The 21,014-nt window shown below is 40.8% G+C and overlaps 1 protein-coding gene across 1 annotated transcript; it reads right to left on the bottom strand.

Annotated features, from left to right (window-relative positions):
- Window positions 1–324: 324 nt before the first annotated feature.
- LOC134449521 (uncharacterized) lies at window positions 325–16,025 on the bottom strand. The gene is made up of 7 exons (XM_063199508.1): window positions 15,992–16,025; window positions 11,844–12,013; window positions 5,267–5,404; window positions 4,736–4,763; window positions 4,568–4,615; window positions 1,279–1,399; window positions 325–1,043 (listed from the first exon to the last, which is right to left on the bottom strand). Exons 1-7 carry the CDS (start codon window positions 16,023–16,025, stop codon window positions 953–955), a joined length of 630 nt encoding a protein of 209 aa, XP_063055578.1. The 3' UTR covers window positions 325–952.
- Window positions 16,026–21,014: the final 4,989 nt, after the last annotated feature.

A 21,014-nucleotide genomic window follows, 5' to 3' on the forward strand; every position in this document is an offset into this window, starting at 1 on the left:
TAAGAGGCTACACCTGGATACGTAAATAGATTTATAAAGAGTTTTTTCTACCAAAAAGCTTTGAACTTCTGCATCACCACAACCCATTCACATCAGTACTAGTGATGCCCATTTCATTCTGCTAGCTTACACAGTAGCAAATGATTAGGGGCACCAACTGCATTAAGGAAAACAGGTAAAGCTTGACACCTATCTTTGTCCCTCCTCTCCCAGGTGAGGTGACGTTTTTATCCAAAGCGGCTGACAGTTCTTTTTCTTTGTTACAGCCCATGGAGCAGTGTGAGGTTAGGTGCCTTGCTCAAGAGCACTTCAACCATCGAGTGAAGTAGGGAGTGGAAGGGTGGGATTCGAAAATGGGCTCACAGCAGAAAACAGTTTGAGAACCACTGCATTAATGATGTGCTCCGTGAGAAAAGATGGTCTATGGACACTGAAATGAGACTGAGAGGGTTCAGGACGGAGCCCCTCATGATAAGAGTTGGAGTTGGGAGGGCTCAGTTTGGGAGGACAAGGATCAGGATCACCACTAGCCTGCCCCCTTGTGACTGGCCATTAATCTACTCCTGCATTGCAAATTGCAGTACAGCATGCGCTGTGTGAGTACAAGTGCGAGCAAGGGCCTAAATTAACACCAGCCAACTGGCCAAATGCTGATGACATTTCAGTTTGGATGGTAGAAAAGACCAACTTAGACACTTTGACCCATTGGTGAGTGTGTGTTTGGCTAGTAAGTACTAGCCATTTGGGCTGGTGATGAAAACAGTTAATTTAGAGCCCTGAGTGCAAGTAATTTGAAGTTGTTGATCTTGGTAATAGAGAAAAGGGAAAGTGCAGAGTAGCTTAAAGAATGGTGCAAATGTTAAAAGGAATGCGGTTAGTATAGGCAGTATGTGAAGAAATCAGCGTTCAAGGGCAACTGTGGGTATGTGAGAAGACACACACACAAAGGAAATCATTGGCCTTGGCCTTGCTCTATCTCTGCTGCAGCGGCATCAGACGTTGGTGCTCCATGGTATACCACAGCTGGATCAGCAACATCCTTTCTGAAAAATTAAAATAAAAAATCAAAAGGGACTAGGGTCAGTCAATTCAATTATCATAGAGGGCACTGTTTTGAAAGTGCTACAGCTCACTTATATTGTAAAACTGTACATACCTATATTCAATATAGGGAGTTAAGTGTAGAACATAGGCCTCAGATCATTCCTCATATACTGTATTTTAAGACATCTATATGCAATAATCATTTTTTTCTGTCACATAATGATTTGCTGATACCGTTTGATGTTGCAGCCTCCACAACGCCACACGGCAACAACAAGACCGGCCACACCTGCGAAAGCTGCAAGAGCACCGACAATGCTTTGCCAAACAACACTGCCACTGGAGGAGTGAGAACCTGTCAACACAAAAATGCCACCTATTATTACACCAGAAAAAGCATCAACAAACTTAAAAAGCTTTGATTATATTGAAACTGTTGGCACTCTCTGATGTAGCACTGCAGTAAGTGTTCAGAGTTTAGGTGTAAACAACTGGACTGGATAAGACAGAAAATGCTGTATGTGCCAAGAAATAGGTTGGGAGTGGGGTATCCTAATTTGCACAGCATAACGTTTCTTTCTATTTTTACCGTCGGCAGAAGGTTATGTTTTGCCCGCTGTGTATTTATTTATTTATTTATTTGTGAATATGTCTGTTTGTTTGTTTGTACTTCGTATAACTCAGTCAGAACTGAGCCGATTTTTATGAAATTTGGTGGGATGATTGGTCATGACCCAAGGAACAATCAATTAGTTTTTGGGAGTGATTGGGTCAAAGGTCAAAGGTCAAAATGTTTGTTTGTACTTCATATAACTCCGTCAGAACTGAGCCGATTTTTATGAAATTGTGTGGGATTATTGGTCATGACCCAAGGAACAATCGATTCGTTTTTGGGAGTGATTGGGTCAAAGGTCAAAGGTCAAGGTCACGAAAAGGTCAACAACGTAAATTGAGCCGATTTTTATGAAATTTACTGGGATGATTGGTCATGACCCAAGGAACAATCGATTACTTTTTGGGAGTGATTGGGTCAAAGGTCAAGGTCACGAAAAGGTCAAAAACGTTTTTCTTTGCCAAGCACTATATGCCAGAACAACGTGTGAGGTTGATAAGAGGTCAAGACTGGGCCAAAAATGTAATATTACGATATTCCGGTCCGATTTCAATGAAACTAACACCAAAATTTGGAGAATGTTATGCCCCACACTCTGAAGATGGCCAGAAAAAAATAAGTGGCGTAGGCGAAGGTTTGCGCTCTACCGAGTGCCCATTCTAGTTTTCTTTTGTTTTACTTCTGTTTGCTTGCATAGGTGACCATTGCCTGCCTGCCGGTTTCACTGTCATGAGGGTTTTATACTGAAACGAAGGGATAGACATTGCCATGGCACCCTGTGCTCCTCTGACTTTGTCCCAAGAGAGCATCTCTTAACCGCCAAGTCAGATGTGCTTTGTCAGCTGCCTTGCACCGTTTTGCCATTCACTAAACATTGGATGAGGTCACAGTGTTAAATGCAACACCTCCATCAAAAAGTAAAAAAAATGCTCTGGCTACTGAAACTTCTACACTCTCTGACCATTGGTATAACCAATTTGTATACCCATTTCTCATCCATGACAAGCCTCTCTGGCAAAGTTTATATCAGACCATATCCATGCATTGCTTATGTAGCCCAGTGATATTTTAATTTTTTGTTGTGAAGAAAAGTGTATGGGGTCGCTAGAAATTTGAGATATCAAAATGGGGTCCCGTACCAAAGAAGGTTGGGAACCAGTGGGAACCAACAAGAACACATTCTTAAAGTGTATTTCTCTCACATCAACAGCAGCTGATCACCCCCAGGCTATTGATATACCTTACTAATAGCCTGATTATCATGACTTTCAAATCTCTTCGAGACTTGGTCTGACCAAGACCATAACAACTAACATTTTCAAATGGCATGGTTGACAAACCTCCCTTGGCTTGCTGCTGAACCAAAGTTTAAATCAAACTTTTTCTTGGCCCAATAGAACATCTCTGCTTAAACCAAGTCACTGCCTTGAACACCCCTCTACCCAGGACCGTTGGAGATGCTAAAGTTGATTGGTTCCCGACAAACTGCCTGAACAAGCAGTTTTCCGGATCTAGTGTAGTACAGATGAAGGTGTTGCGTCACTAGAGGGCGGAGCCTGAGTATTTAAACCATACGAGTTGATAGTTCTTTCATACAATTTAATGCGCAGCCTTCAATGTGAGGAGTACAGCCAATTGCATCTGCCCATTCCTTCTGTGCGAGCCGACCAGCAAAGTCTCTCTGATACTGATACAAATGCGGTCTAATATAAACTTAGCCTCTGTATGCGACTGATTAAAGGTGCAATAAATCAGATCACTCTTTCCTTTCACTTTCCTACCACTGAGACAAATGACAGTAATTAGTGTGTAATTGCCTAAAAGGACATTCCTGATCGCTGTGTTGTTATGCTAGTGAAAATAACAAACTTCTCTCTGACAGCTGCTGGTCAGATAGGGAGGAGTCAGAGGGAAGCTTGTTATTTTGACTGTCTGGTACATGTTTGATTGTATCAATGGCGGATCAAGGGTAGTTTCATAATGTGCACCCTTCCGCCACTGGAGTGCCCTTAACAGTCCTTGAAAAAAAACGTAACTACAGGTACTACAGTAATACCAGAGATTCTTTAAGTATAGCGATATGCCAACATAATAGGTTTCTATGGGCACCTAATGTGACCAGGTTCCGGTCTGCCTAAAGGGGTGTGTCATAATGCTCCTAGAATGAATAGAACAGTCCTTAGGTCTGCCTAAAGGGGGATTTCCCCCCCCTCCCTCTTGCGACAGTAGAACCCGGAAACAATGGGCCAGCGGAACCTCTCTCTTATCTACTCTCTCTGGTACTACACCAACACAACATTAGAGTCTTCAGTAATACAGTAATACATAATACCATGACCTGGTTGTTGCCATTGACTGATAGCAGCACATTTATAAAAGGTGCCTCGTCTTAAAGGGGCAATATGTAGGATTAAAAGTTTAATTAATGTCAGTCCCGAGTCAGACGATGCTTATTTGAGTCATTAGTAAGCGAATGATGACTCTCGCGACCACTTTCACAGTCCGCTGTCAGAGAACCCCACATGTAACTTTGAACAGAGCGATCCGAATGAGTATTGTGGGAAACACTTATCATACGAAAAATTGCTTTACATACCGCCAGATACATATTCACATTTTTAGCAAATGCTGCCATTCTGTGATGAAAAACATTCTCACAGCGTGCTTGGTTAAACTGTATTTTTTCATGACAAGATTAGGGATTTTGAGACAGGCAGGCCACAGGCACCGCACAAACTACGTTGTGCTCCTTTAATGTTTTAAAAACGTCCTTGCTGACCTGGAATGCCCCAAGTGTTCTGGGTAGGTGGAGGTGTTGTAATTATTTTGTATATTGTGTTCATGTGCTGTGAGAGAAGCATTGTAATATTCAGTGATTCTGCATGGCCAGACTGGACAGCAAAGCTTTACCTGGAGTGAATGGAGGTGGGGGGGTGGATGCGGGCCTGCTCGAATTAACTGCAAAAGAGATAGATATAAACATAAACATCTTACAACACAAGTCATCTCAGTGATTTTTTATGATTTGGTCATATGCTCATAGATTGAAAGATTTCCAAAAAATAGAGTATAACTTACATTGACAGGAAATGTTGTGCCGAACAACCTGCATGCACACATGCATGCACGCACACATGCACACACACACACAACACAGACATACATGCATCAGTGTTCCTGCTAAGATCATCAAATAAACAAAATAATAGCATAAAAAAATTGCGTTTCTGTCAATGAAGGGTTTGTTTGCAAAACGGTGTATCTCCATTTTTTGACTTTTGCATTTTATTATTGGAAATGACTGTTCAGGTCATATCACCATTGTGTGAATTCTTACCATTCAAATATTTTGAGAACATACTTTTTTAAGCTATATAAAATGCATTTTGCAATGCATTTCAATGGAATGCCCAATACAAAAATGTCAATTTCCCAACATTCTATAAAATGGAGATACACCGTTTTGCAAATAAAGCCTTCAAATACTGTATAATGGCATCAAATGTCATTGCAATATGTTGTATGACACCTTTGAAGGCTAATTTATTTGTACTGGATTAGTGTGTTAAGAGAAAAGAGTGAAGCTACAATAACAGCTTTAATATTAACTTGTCCATGATGACAGTCCACGTTGACGATAACGCGTTGAACAGGCTTCTCCACATCAACTCCCTCAAACGTCATGTTTCGAACTGGGTCAAGGAACTCCGGCTTTGAACCAGGGTTGTAGAATCCGCATTCTATTTCCTGAAAAAAGGAAAAACAAAAAAGGTGTTAATTCCAAGTGTGTGTTTTCCATTTTGACACTGGATAGATAATCACAATCGTTACGTTCGAGGAGAACTTCTGCCAATTTCACTATGTTGTTGTATTGCTCACGCTACCCTTGACTTGTCAGTACCCCGTGATGCTGCATTTTTTCGGCTCAGCCATTTTTTTTGGTCTTTCTGACTTTATTTATGATAGGACAGTGAAGGTGGTGACAAGAAGTAAATGGGGAGAGAGAGACAGGGAAGGGCCGGCAAAGGACGTGGGCCGGAAATCGAACCCAGGTCAGCCGCATGGTAGATGAGTGCCCTATAGCTTGGCCACGGCAGGGCCAAGATCTGAGCTATTCTAATGGGGGAGGACTTTGTTTATATTAAAAACCTTCTCAACATAGGCCTACTCCAAATATTATCCCAAAAGGTATCACTGTTTGCTAGTTGTCTGCTGATGTTATATTTAAATGTAAACTACCCCCATTACAATGACCAGGATCTCGGAAAAGGCTGAAGAAAAAATTATAATTCTCAGGTACTAAGAAGTCCAAGGTAGTGTGAGCATTACAACTGCATGTCGAAATTGGCAGAAGTAATCCTTTAAGTGTGAAAATTAAACACTTGTTGCTGATCTGAGAAATTTCGGTTACCGCAGTAGTGTAAGGGATGCCAACTAGCAGAGTTGGGTGGTAGAACGTTAGTGAACCTCCCTCCCGAAGCCTCACACAGTATCAGTTGGGCTGAGCTATCGGTCTTGAGCTTAAGCTCAATGGTAGTGGTTCATACCAAATTGGATTATTAACGGGCCGGTCGCAGGTTAGAGCCCCGAGTGACGAACTACCGCAGAATGTCCTCAATTCAAGTTGTAGTGTTAGAGCATATTACACATGACTGTAAACCAAGGAATGGTTGTTCCAGTGCACCTGAGCAGCCATTGTGGAAGCTGCCTAAACAGGGCTTTGAATTAAAGTCGCCCCTTTTTTGATTTTCACATATTTTCGGTATTTCCAAGCATTACACATGAATGTGCATATCACTATCTTCTCAGTATGTTCTGTACGTAGATTGGCATTTTTAGCATAGCTTGGCATAATCACTGGAAGCAAATGGTACCATTAACATCTGGCCACAAGTGATCCCTGAAAATAATTAAATAGCCTTTTTGCAATCTGGAGAATTTTACATTAATTTTAAAAAGTGCTTTATAAGCACATTTTATGATGAGTACATTGCTATGTTAAATATATATATATATATATATATATATATATATATATATATATATATATATATATATATATATATATATATACAAACCCCAACTCCGATGAAGTTGGGACGTTTGGTAAACAGTGAATAAAATCAAAATGCTATCATTTTCAAAACATTCAATCTATTCATTAGATGGAGAATAGTGAAAAGACAACATATTAAGTGTTAAAACCGAGAAAAAATATTGTTTTGGGGGACATATGTACTAATTTCTAGTTTGATAAATCCAACACGTCTCAAAAGAGTTGGGACGGGGATCAGTGAAATTTAGTAAACATCCAAATAAGATAAAACAACAAAGAAGAACATTTCAAAATGAATTGTACTGACGGACAATATAGGTGTCCAGGTATAAGATCATCACAGAGAGGCTGAGTCACTCAGAATTAAAGATGCAAAGGGAATAATTACCATAGTTATTACATACATTTTTGAATTCCCTTTGATTTACCACGATTGAGTGTATATAAGACATATTTTTGTTAATAAAATCATTGTATAGGTTCATGACATCATGAAATATATATTGGCTGTAGTCTCACTCTAATTCCTGGAGTGCTAGAGCTATTGAAAAATTACCATATTAAGAATGCTTAATGCATGAAAATGATACAGGGGTGTAACATTCTCCTAAGCACCTGAGCTCACTTGAAATAGACCCAGAAGACATGGGAAACTGTCCTTTGCTTACAGAAGTCAGCAGAAGTTGTAGAAGTCCATTCTTTTTGACAATAATAGAGCATTGCACATCCTGTGCTACAGTAAAAATGGACCATCCAACTTGTGTTAGTGCTAGCTTCAAAAGTCAGCCTCCATGATGGAATGCGGGTGCAGTAGTGCATTGGTTAAGATGTTCTCACTCATCTGTAGAGTTAAATACAGTGCTGAATGGTATAAATGGGTTTTAAACAGCATGAAAAGCCACTCATGCATTATATTTTGAAGGGAGATCTTCGATTACTGCCACATAGTAAGGTCAAATTGCATTCTCTACTATGTTTTAACAGTTTGGCTCCATCATAAGGACCAGCAGGTGATAAAATGGTGGGTTTTTGGTCAAGACCTGTCACACTGTAAGCACTACAGAAAGGAAAACATTGCAAAACATGACAAGGAATACACCCACCATTTAAGCTGGTGAAATCATGTCCAAGATAGGAATTAACACTGTTTTTTATATAAAATCATCTCATCGGTTAATGTATTTAACTGTTAAGTGTTGTCTTTTGTTTTGTTTTTAGTCTTCCTCGACATTTGCTGCCATTTATTGTCCCCATCCCAACTCTTTTGAGACGTGTTGGATTTATCAAATTAGAAATGAGTACATATGTCCCCCAAAACAATATTTTTTCTCAGTTTTAACACTTAATATGTTGTCTTTTCACTATTCTCCATCTAATGAATCGATTGAATGTTTTGAAAATGATAGCATTTTGATTTTATTCACTGTTTACCAAACGTCCCAACTTCATCGGAGTTGGGGTTTGTATATATATATATATATATATATTGTCAAATGTGTACAGAAAAAAGCTATGTGCTGCTCTCATATTTTACCAGGGTTTAACTACAGATAAGTTATTTCCTGAAATAAGGTGTACTGTTCCTTTAGGCTCATTCCATGTCAATTCACTGGTCTGTTTACCATATACAGTATTCAGAACTCAGCAGCAAGACTACTCACACACACCAGACCTTGGCATCACATCACACCTATCATTTCAAAATTCTCCTCCTCATCTACAAGGCCCAGCACAACCTTGCACCAACCTACCTCACAACCTCTCCTCACTCCGTACAATCTCGGGCCACACACTACAGCTCCAGGCCTTTTTATTAGAATAGCATGAAAAAGTTGATTTATTTCCATAATTCGATCAATAATGTTAAACTGTCATGGATTGTAGATTCATGGCCCAGTTTTTTTTAACTATTCCAGTCATTATTTTTTTTTTCTTTATATACGTTGGGCTTCCAGCTCAAAAAACCCATGAATTGGGGAATTCGCAGCATTAGAATATTGTAATAAAATCAAATTTTTCATCATCAAAATTTGGGTCACATTAAATCAGTTGAAATTTGGTACTTTCTACATAACATGCAATGTTCAATATTTGGTTAGGACTCTCTCTGTCTTAATAACGGCCATGATGTGTTTAACATTGAAGTCAATGGCAAAAACAGTGCATGGGAGTTATGGAAGCCCAGATATCCTTGATGCTTTGCTGTCAGCTGTTCTTGTTTGTTGACCTGGTGCCCCACACTTCACTCTTCAATATACCCTGTAGATTTCCATGCCACGTTTTGGCGCTAACTCACCAGTTTAATTCTAAATCACCAGAAATGAAACCCCATTGAAAATGAATAGGTACAGTTGAGGACGATATTATTAGCCCCCCTCCTGAAATTAGACATTTCTCTTGATTTCTCAGTAAGAATGACCATTATTAACAGTTTCTGTTATTCTGGAAACAAATACACTGATGGAGATAATGTTCAATGAGTTGAATTTGGATTTTTCTATTGTTACTATGAGTTTAAACAAAAAAGGGCAAAAATGACAAGGACAAAATTATTAGCCCCCTGATCATTAATAGTCAATATGGCGCCATTTATGAACCAAAACTGACAACAGGCTCTGATAAGTTGCTACCTAGGTTGGCACATGCCCCACTAGGGATTTTGGTCCATTTCTTCACTGCAAAGTGTTCTAGCTGGTCCAAATCGCATGGATGCTGAGCATAGACATTAACCACAGACTCTCAGTGGGATTAAGGACTTGACTATGAGCGGGTGATTCCAATATCATGGTTTTAGTGTCTTGAGGAACCTCTGAACTAATCTAAATGTATGCTTTGGGTTACAATGTTGTTGGAAGACCCAGCAATCCAGATTCAGACCCAGACTCCCTGTGTCTGAGGCTGAATAACAGACTAAACTTGATGCCCCACCACTGTGTGTAACTGTGGAAACTGCTTGGCCTCATTAGACCAAAGAAGCATTGGACACCTGCCTAGATGATTGGTATTGACCTGGCCTCACCTGGAGTTTTTTCCCCCACCAAGAAAGACAGTTGTTAGGGCTTGTCATCATATTGGGCTTTGGGGCCATCATCACAGACGAACCCCTTTACTAAAGGCAGTGCATATCAGAGTGTTATTGAGCTTTGCCTGTGAACATTTGAAAGTCAAAAATGAGTTTTGAACATCTCTGCTTTCTTCTGATGATATTCAATTGCACCTGCTTTGATGCATGAATTCTGCTTCTGTCAGGTGAAGAAAGGGATGGCCTTGGATCGTTATAAGATGGTTTCCACAATTAAACATGGTGGTGGATGCATCATTCTGTGGCAGCCTCAGCCACAGGAAACCTTGTTTGGGTGCACGGCACCATAAAAACTGAAAAATTATGATAGAATGTGGAAAGTGACCTTGCAAAAATATGCTCATAGAGGGAGCTAAGATCTTCACTGGATCTTTCAATAAGATAATAACCCAAAACTTGCATCCTAAATAGTTCAAATGTTCTTCAAGGATACTAAAACCATGGTCATGGAGTGGTTCAGACCTCAATCCTTTAGATAGTACTTGAAGAGTGCTGAAAATGAATGTCCATCCTCAACATCCATGCCATTTGGACCAGCTTAACTATTTGCGATGAAAAAAATGGGCCAAAATCCCTGGTAGGACATGTGCCAACATAGTTAACAACTAATCAAAGTGCCTGGTGTCAATTTTTGTTCATAAATGGCACTATATTGACTATTAATGATAAGGGGGCTAATAATTTTGTCCTTGCCATTTTTACACTTTTTTGTTTAAACTCATTGTGAAAATGGAAAAGTCCAAATTTAACTTATTGGATACTATCTCCATGGTGTATTTGTTTCCAGAATAACACACATTTATTAATAATGATCATTCTCAATGATCAATGAAGAGATATGTCTAATTTCAGGAGGGGGGCTAATAATATCGTCCTCAACTGTATATGTAGTGTACATTTTGAAGTGGTCTCTCATTTTTTTCCGCGGCTGTATATACAGTGCACTGTACTGTATACACACACATAGAAATATTATTTTTTGTTAAATAATATATAAGCTTTTTTGTAAGCAGGGAATAGATAGCACTCAGTTTTTTTCTTTTTCCCTTTTCTTTTTATCCATTCATTGCAGGGTCAGACAGGCGTTTCGGCTACAAGAGCCTTAATCAGTGTAACAAATTCTGTCTACTGAACCTTTAAAAGCAACAACCTCCTTGTCACCTGTTGCTAATAACTCATTAAAGGTGCCAGAGCAAGCGCTCCGTCACATCAAGTAGTTATTAAGCTGTTCATTAAGTGGAGCGTTCACTCCACCACCTGCTGGAGTATCAAGGCAACCAACAATAGTACTGGTAACCCATGTCAAAAATAGAGAAAAGGAAAAGACAGCAAGAACAGCTAGACATGCAGTATAGAGAAGATGGTAGATACAGAAAACAAGTTGGAAATAAATGTGTGTGTGTGTGGAAGGGGTAGTCAGTAGAGGGCCAAGATACAGTAACATAACGGAATGCAGCTATTTCAAAATTCCATGCTGCTAGATTAAGGCAATGGATGGGTTGCCTGTGCTCACTTATCCAACTCTAAGGACTGCAGGGAGGGACTTAATTTCACCTGGGGATGGAGTATCCCTGTAAGGATAAAAAGTCCCCCTTCAAGTATAAATGAGTACAATAGGGTAGGGGTCAATAAACTATACTTAGTGAGTGCTGTTAGTGATCATATAGCTTCGAGGGGCCACTCCAAATTCCTCCAAGGGCCATAAAAGTCCTCCAAGGGCCATACTATGAACACAAACCAGGATTTCCTCCCTGATCTTTAGGCCTATATTGAAGGTAGCCAGCCACCTTAACAGACCCCACCTTCTCTAGATCCCCTGAATATAACTGAATTGTATTGCAAATGTAATTTCTAATCTTCCTTTACAAAATGTGTCATATTTCATGTGAAGCTGCATAACATTCAGATCATATCGGGGGCCGGATAAAACGGCCTCTCAAGGGCCGCAAACAACCCTCAAGACATGGGTTCCCCACCCCTGTTCTTGGGTATCTCCAGCTCATCTATCCAGAAAAGTAAAAAGTAGAGAGGGAACTAAAAGCTCATACCGTGCAGGTCCATGCGATGCTACATTCATCCGGTGCAGCAACGACCATCTTATCCAAAGATGGCACCACGCTACAGTGGTTAACGTCACGTTCCAGGTTGCAGATGCATTCAATGTCTGGTGGTGCTGGAGCAGGCTCAACCATACTGAAGCACGCCAGGAAGAACAGAGCTGAGGGCACAGCAGAGCAGAAATAGACATATAATCAAAATGTTGGCAGTATTGCATTCTCAGGTGCATTTGTGATTGAGCAGAATATTTTTGTAGTGGTTGTTTGTCAAACAAATACAATTGAACTCAGTGCTCTCCCCCATCCTCCTCCATGAATGAGGTTCCCAGGGCATGGTACCGCCTGACCGCACTGCTCCCTTCGGGCACCATTGGGGGCTGCCCCTTTGCACGGGTTAGGCATACATACAATTTCGTTGTGTGCAGAGTGCAGTGTTCACTTGTGTGCTGTGGAGTACTGAGTCAATGACAATGGGAGTTGGAGTTTCCCAGTTGGGCTTTCTGGGCTTTGATATGCCGACTCCCATCGGTTCACCGTTTGTAAACAATAATGCATCATCAAGATATTTTAGTATATTTTGTGTGGGTTCCATGATCTCATTCAGGCATTGAAGGGAATGAGGTTGCAGACCAGCTTGGTGAGGATTCTTTAAATGTTGAGGTTTAGTTTAACATTCCACTCAGTAGGCTAAAGCAGAAGTGAAGCACATCATAGTAACGATAAAATGCTAGGCTTATGGCAGGGGCAGTGGGACGGGTAGACTAGAACTAGGCCTAAGGGCAGTACTGTAGGCCTACAAAAACAGGTTCCCCAGAGAAGGCAGTGTAGTTTGAGTCGTACACATGTTTTTTTGTTTTGTTTATAAACACGATGTTGGGAGGAGTGGCAAGACACTGGCAGCCAACCACATGAGCCAATTTTGCATTTTGAAACAGCGACAGCGGTTCCCAACAATCAGAGGTTGAGTTGTGCGCAGCTAGTGTTGCGCAGCCAGGAGAAAACAAAAATGTAGAACCCATGTATTAGAGCAGATAACGCTTTTAGGAAAGGGATAGGCTAACCATAGCATGGAAATGGAGATGGTTCATCATGTTTTGTTACTTTTTTTTAGTAAACTTATTAGTATTTATTAAAGTATTTATTTTCTTGAATTATTTTATTTGATTTTGTCATTACTTCGTCGAAGCTCCACACCTGTAGTTTCACAATTGTACAGTTGGTGGCGGTAATGCAACATTGAATAGAACTATGCCAACCACCAGAAGAACAACATCCTGGGTACAGGGGCTACAGAACTTAACAATTGCCCCAACAGTGTCCGTATCTCCAGTCCCACCCTGTTTTTTTTCCACAACCGACAGTGGATATTGCAATATTGCAGTATATACATGAAGAGGCGGAGACAGATGAAGAATCTCTGGCATTATATTATGTCTGACTACATTAGAGACAAGCACTACCAATGCACTGACATTCACACTAAGGATCCAGTGACTGAGCGCGGGTAGGGGCCTCCATGGTGGTCAGACGAGTAGGGGTCAGCCAGAGGTGGAGACTAACGGATGAACTGTCAGTGTATGCTACTACTAAACTGACCGCAATAATTAAGGCTTTAGAGTGGGTGGAGGAGGCACGGCCAAGAAAGGTGGTGATATGTTCAGACTCTGCTGCAGTAATAAACGGCATACAGTCATCAAGGTCATGTAGGATGGATTTATTGATTGAAGTGTTTATTGGTTTATATTGTTTGGAAAGGTCGGCTATGGATCTTTCTTATGAATCCCAGCACATGTGGGAGTGTGGGGAAATGAATGTGCTGACAGCCTTCGGGGAGAAGTGTAGGTGCTCATCCAAAGGGGCGGGCAGTGGTGAAACAATGCAGATGCTATGGGACAAGGTCAGTAAGGGAAGACACGTGAACAACATTCAAAAGGAGGAAGGGAAAGTAGCCAAGGGGGCAATAGGAGAGACGAGGTTGTCATTGCTAGATTGAGGATAGGCCACACGTTACTGAACAGTACTCAGTGTAGTTACTCTACTACTCCACTATTATTTTGTTCTCCAACCCCTGTAGGCCCGCTTTTAAGAAGTAGGTAGCAGAATCTCCCAGAAACCGGTAGGTGGCGGTATGCGCAAGCAAAGCGCAGAGCCGTAACCCGCCAATAACCCAAAGAGGAAGAACAACAACAACAACAAACCAGACTCTGCAACAAACCAAAAATGTTAGATCCACGTTCTTTTAAATAATGGAACGCCTTCATCGCCTCGCCCGCGCACATGAAAAACCGGTGTTTGATGCGTTTGATGTGAGTAAAGCGGCACTTCTTCAAGTTTATCTAATCGACTGTTACGGTAGCTCTGTAAAACTTTTAGTCCAGTCGGATGCAGCAATGCCAGCTTGTAAGCGGCAAGCCAAGCCAACAGAAGAAGAAGAATAGCTGTGAAGACTCAAGGAGGACACAGAAGTACCGTAGTTGTTTAAGTGTATCCTCTTGGGTATACTGTAAAAGAAAAACTCCTACTGCTTGTCTGGTTATGCTGCGTTGCCAGACAAAATGAGTGGGGGTGGACGTCGACTGAAAATACTCCGGCATTTTTTCCCAACGCCTTTTGGTTCATTCAGCTTCCGGGAGGAATGCAGCTTGGCCTGTAGCAAAGTTGCATGGCTTATCAAAGACACATTGGCGTAACACAAACACTTGGGGCCCCCCAACCACGCAACCCCACACACACACACACACACCACGGTCTCCTCCATTAACTTTTTGAAGTAGAGGTCCATTTTTTTCAGGGCAGAGTGTCCCGGTGCCCACTAGGCTACATATTACCCATGTATATATTCTTTTATTATTATAATATAACGTAGGCCTAATAATATATATCATATATTATAGGTCTATATGTATACAAAGGTCTATGTATAGATATTATAGCCTATATAAATATAGGCCGTGTCTAGGCTACACACACGCAGCCCGAGGGAGCTAGCACTAGAAACCTAGCAGCTATCTTCCAAAAGCCAAAACAAAACTCCTTAAGTACGGAATTGTCGAAAACTATATTAAACTATGTTTATCACAAGCTGCTTATAATTGCAAGGACATCGATATTTGGGTCGTTGTGGCATTTGCGGGAGGCCTGGTCATGGGCGTTTTTTTTGGGGGGGGGGGGGGGGACATGTCCATACCACTTTTGATATAAACCTAGCTAGTCCCCATCAGTTTTTCATAAATAAAAAAATAATAATAATAAAAAAAATAATAAATTTGCCATTAAAATGTCCCCACCACTTTTCGAGCCAAACGGTCTAGCGTAGCTCAGGTGCGTTGGTAGATGGACACTCCCAACTGAGATCGCTCCCGGACGTGCAGTCCCAGGTGTTTCTATCACTCCCGGACGTGTAGTCCCACCCGATTATATTTCACGTATTATCATACACTGCCACATACAAGCAATTTACGGTAAGGTTTAGGTTTAGGTTTAGGGTTAAGTTTAGGGTTAGAAACAAAAAAAACTAACATCAAAAAGATAACTAGCTCCGTTATATGGCGGTGGGACCGATAGTCTGGCTAGTGGGAGCGAGCCGACAGGGGAGCGTCCTGCGTTGGGAGCGTCAATCAGGGAATCTTCCGGATTCGAACAGTTTGTTAAACGCAAGACATTTGCACATGCTTGCTTTTTATAACCAGGAATAAACGAAGTGAATAACGATTTCTAGCTATTGTCGTCTACTGGTAGATAGCTCATCAGACCTAGCCTGGTCCTGACCATATCATACTACCATTTCCATTTCGTATTCATAGGATGGCGCACGAGGCTACATCATCAGACCATGGTGCTGACCGACTAGAGAATTTATGGACACACACCTTGACAAGTGCAAACTTACAAGGCGCTACAAGAGTTAAATTTACGGGTTGGTCAGCCGCATAAAACGTTCTCAGGCACGGTTGTTGTGCTGTGACTGCGTCAGAGCTCTCTACCACCACCAGAGGAAGCAGGGAAAGTTGTTGTTGTTGTTTTTTTTTTTTTTTTAAGTATTATCAGTCAGAAACTCTTGAAAACGTAACAGGTTAATCACAATTAACAAACAGCTACCACTAGAGGAAGGCGATTTGAGGAAAGTTATTTTACCGTACCTGCTGTGCCGGCGTCTATCCTGACGTTATCCATTATGTTGACTGGCAATAAATAAGGAAGTAGCCAGGCCTAAACAATGGGAAATAACAGTAGGCTACTAGTGGGCGCCGGTGGGCGGTGACCAAGCTTCTTCGCCAAGCCAAGGAGTGTTTGCTCCTTATTATAGTTTACCTTATAAGGAAGTACATGGGCATAGTGAGACGCATACAAAATGTGTTTCTTCTTTGAGGTACACAACACAATAATACACTTTTTTGTAAGCAGTGTGGCACAAAGAGCCAACATCCCTCATATTCTTCAGATATTCAAGTATATTTCCAAACGATAAAGAAATAAAACTTTGACATATTGGTTGGAAGTCAGTGTGCAGAGAAGGCTACAGTTTCAGTTATTGTTCTTGTTATTTATTGTCAACATTTTTTGGGTAATGAATATAAAAATGGGAGTTTCTTCCTATGAATTATAAGTGATCTCAAAGGGAACTTTTAGTTATTGAATTAACATTCAGACTAAAGAAGAAAAGCACTCATTTACCATATCCCTAAATTATTGTGAGGAGTAGGCCTATTTGTACAATTTGCGATCCCTAAATTAAAATTGTCATACATTGCCATTACACAACCAGACAGGATGAACCAAATTCAGAACTATGTAACTACCCTGGGAATTCCCATGCTGCCTTGTGACACTCTACTAGCCTGGAAACCAAGTGGACAAAATTCTTGCATGAGTTTAGGGCCTGATCACAGACCGGGGAGGGAGGACAAGACAGTCATACTATTCAACAAAAAGAAGCTTGGCAGTTTGATAATGGATCTGCCACTGGCACCACTAGATGTGAAATTATCTTTAGATCACGCTTTCGATTTTGAAAGTGAGTCAGAAGTTGAAGTTGAATTCAGTTTTGAAAGTGTGCCAGAAGTTATGTCATAAAGTTGAACCGTGATTGGCTTTGATTGGCTGTATTACACATGGTGTCAGACATTCACAGTGCCTGATGAATGGCTATGGGCAATTCTACACCAGGGTCATTTCACGTGAAATCAGACACTTTGGGACCCGACCGACCCGGATTTCGATCATACTTGGTGTGCCTTTTCAGTAGCAAGGTAGCACCCCAGAACTGCATTGGTTTGAATCTGACACTAATATTAAGGGAGAAACAGACTAGGAAAGGTTCACATGTGAGGGTAGGACACTATACATTCAGCCTTGAATATATCAGTCAGTGTTAGTCACAAAAAGATGCCTGTGGTGTTGTTTGAAAGCTCTTTTCTGGCTCTACATATTACACAATCACCTTGGAATACAACTACTCTCAGAATATGAATTATGATAAATTGAAAAATTAAAAATTGAATATCTAAAAAACTTATATTTTAATATGGCCAGTTCCTTGTCCAAACGTAGCCGGCAATGTCATGAGCAGCACCTAAAATGCTGGTGTTCGGTTTGTTATTCATTTCAGAGAGAATTTGACTTACAAATATGGCGTCATACAGACCACTTACTAATAATATGGTAATACCATAGTAGCATCACATGACAAAACAAAAACAAAACAAAAATGGTCAGTGTCCATGGTCCCAGGTTTCAGAAACTAAGGCAGATGTCCATCTATACACACCAAATGATGATATGTGAATGTTTGAACATTCCTTCTCTGTGTACCTGTGCCATCTTCCCTTTACCGTACTTTAAAGAGATAATCAATGGCTACACTCTCATTTTGTACTCTACCAGTGCATTTGAAGCAACAGCTGTGTCTTTTGTAGATAATGTATAAGTACGTCCCGTTGCAGTTACAGGTTCCACTACCAGAAGCACATCCTGATGATCCATGACAAGTCTATCTGGTCTGAAGGGAAAAGTGAAGGATGGAGATGGCCCATGAGGATGCAGGAAGTTCAGTTTCACGTCTCCAGTGCTCGGCATACATTCCTCAGCACATGCTAGCCACCAGTTGCCATCATATACAGCTACAACATACCCTTTGAAGCTTGAAAATGTAACACATTCCTTTACTGAGCTCACTCTTTCAACTCTGCCTTCTCTGAATGCTGAAAATGGCCTAACTTCCACTGTGTCCACTGACAATGGGCAGAAGCTGTGTAGTTTTTGAGTACCTGGAATAGTTCTTGCAGATTCAAACCTTTTCTCAGCTTCATGATGGTACATCTCTGTTGTGGCAAACTGGCAATGGATGTTCTTGACATTATCCTTGACAAATTCAAACAGTTGGTATGGCGTTACAATTTAATTGTCAATAGGACGTTGCAGACTTCCTGCACAATATAAGAACCTTAAAAACACAACACATTTGTGCCACCACGAGGCAGATTTTCACATACCTGCAGAGTGGCACTTTTTTGCCACATCACATGGCAAAGGTCCATGTGATGGCGTTGGAGGGACAGTTAAATGGCTTGCTGCACGAGCAAGTCTGCAACATCCTATTGACAATTAAATTGTAACGCCATACCAACTGTTTGAATTTGTCAAGGATAATGTCAAGAACATCCATTGCCAGTTTGCCACAACAGAGATGTACCATCATGAAGCTGAGAACCTGTTGAAAAGGTTTGAATCTGCAAGAACTATTCCAGGTACTCAAAAACTACACAGCTTCTGCCCATTGTCAATGGACACAGTGGAAGTTAGGCCATTTTCAGCATTCAGAGAAGGCAGAGTTGAAAGAGTGAGCTCAGTAAAGGAATGTGTTACATTTTCAAGCTTCAAAGGGTATGTTGTAGCTGTATATGATGGCAACTGGTGGCTAGCATGTGCTGAGGAATGTATGCCGAGCACTGGAGAGGTGAAACTGAACTTCCTGCATCCTCATGGGCCATCTCCATCCTTCACTTTTCCCGTCAGACCAGATAGACTTGTCATGGATCATCAGGATGTGCTTCTGGTAGTGGAACCTGTGACTGCAACGGGACGTACTTATACATTATCTACAAAAGACACAGCTGCTGCTTCAAATGCACTGGTAGAGTACAAAATGAGAGTGTAGCCATTGATTATCTCTTTAAAGTATGGTAAAGGGAAGATGGCACAGGTACACAGAGAAGGAATGTTCAAACATTCACATATCATCATTTGGTGTGTATAAATGGACATCTGCCTTAGTTTCTGAAACCTAGGACCATGGACACTGACCATTTTTGTTTTGTTTTTGTTTTGTCATGTGATGCTACTATGGTATTACCATATTATTAGTAAGTGGTCTGTATGATGCCATATTTGTGAGTCAACTTCTCTCTGAAATGAATAACAAACCGAACACCAGCATTTTAGGTGCTGCTCATGACATTGCCGGCTACGTTTGGACAAGGAACTGGCCATTTTAAAATATGAGTTTTTTCGATATTCAATTTTTAATTTTTCAATTTGTCATAATTCATATTCTGAGAGTAGTTGTATTCCAAGGTGATTGTGTAATATGTAGAGCCAGAAAAGAGCTTTCAAACAACACCACAGGCATCTTTTTGTGACTAACACTGACTGATATATTCAAGGCTGAATGTATAGTGTCCTACCCTCACATGTGAACCTTTCCTAGTCTGTTTCTCCCTTAATATTAGTGTCAGATTCAAACCAATGCAGTTCTGGGGTGCTACCTTGCTACTGAAAAGGCACACCAAGTGTGTTTGAAATCCGGGTCGGTCGGGTCCCAAAGTGTCTGATTTCACGTGAAATGACCCACCACACTCCCCTATGAGAAAATGAATCGATGATTAGTTACAATTCAGTGCCACATATTCCAAATGACCTGGTTCCACCTGTCCAATTCAAGTGATCATTAAACCAGGCAAAGTTGACAGGCAGAACAGGTTATTTTGCATCGTAACTAATGAATCCAGGCTGCCCATCACTGGATATAGGCGATAGCCAGACTACTATTTCCATTCTATGGTGTGATTGTGTTTTTCTTCAGGCACATTGTCAATGTTTTATCCATCTGACGGAAAAGAATAGAAAAAAATAAAAGAAAGACAAGAAAACCGAATGAAGTGTCTGCCACTCCTGGCCCACGTATGGGTCATAGCTGAGTCAGAGGTGGTGATGACTGGGCTTCCTCTGTGCTCATCTCCCACAGTATGGCTGGTAAAAAAGACCAACTTACTAGCCACTTTGACCCATTAGTGAGTGTGTGTTGGTGAGATTAACATCTTTAGGCTGGTGATGAAAAAAGTTAATTGAGGGCTTTGGCTGTAGCCTACAAGTGATTAATAGGCTCGGGGGTGGCTTAACCTCTTTGTGTGAGCTAAGCCTGTTTACATTACAACAGTAATCGGGTTATTGGAATAAACAGGTTATTGGGGTAAACTGTTTATTGTCGTTAACATTCAGTTTTTCAGTTACATGTGTTTCACTCAAGTGTGTAACACGAAGCTAGAATTCAACAAGGCTACCCAAAGCATGGAGAACAGGCAAGGCCGTGCTGTAACATTGACCATAGGCCAATCAAAATATGCTGACCAGGCCAGTGTGGTATTTCTTGGCTGAGCTGAAGGGCAGGGTGAAGAAGGAACTATCATTTGTTTCCTGTCAGGGTTTCCATGACAGTGTTGTCAAAACACATCCACAGTGGAACAGGCCATAAGGGTCAGAGTTTTTGGGAAGCAGTTCACTGAAAGCCAGATTATTCTATTTTTGTATCAAGTTTGAAACAACATATTTTTTTTACCTGATCTAGGAGTTGTAGCAGTTGTGATAAGAAGCCACAGGATGTCCACCTATGATGTATAAAACACATAATAAATACATTAGAGGCATGGGTGAAAGGTGTAAATACTTTGTCTCAATTACTTGTCAAGTGTTGCTGCGCAATAGTTTGTAAATATTTGTTGATTTTTTTACACAGTGCAAAGGAGAGAAATGTCTTATTGGTTTGTTAGTACTGTAGTATTAGAGGCTAAGTTGGATGCAAAAACAAGCAATCTGAAATGAAGACAAACCTCTGTATTTAATATTGACATTTTTCAATCAAATTGTTTTTTAATTTCTGCAGTTCAC

The sequence above is a fragment of the Engraulis encrasicolus genome, chromosome 5 (genome assembly GCF_034702125.1).
Source record: "Engraulis encrasicolus isolate BLACKSEA-1 chromosome 5, IST_EnEncr_1.0, whole genome shotgun sequence".
Classification (NCBI taxonomy): domain Eukaryota; kingdom Metazoa; phylum Chordata; class Actinopteri; order Clupeiformes; family Engraulidae; genus Engraulis; species Engraulis encrasicolus.

Coding starts and splice junctions, on each gene's coding strand:
- LOC134449521 (XM_063199508.1), bottom strand. CDS start 16,025: ATGGATAACGTCAGGATAGACGCCGGCACAGCAG. Junction 4,764..5,266: donor TGGACTGTCATCATGGACAA/GTTAATATTAAA, acceptor GTGTGCATGCAG/GTTGTTCGGCACAACATTTC. Junction 1,400..4,567: donor CCCACCTCCATTCACTCCAG/GTAAAGCTTTGC, acceptor TTGTGTTGACAG/GTTCTCACTCCTCCAGTGGC.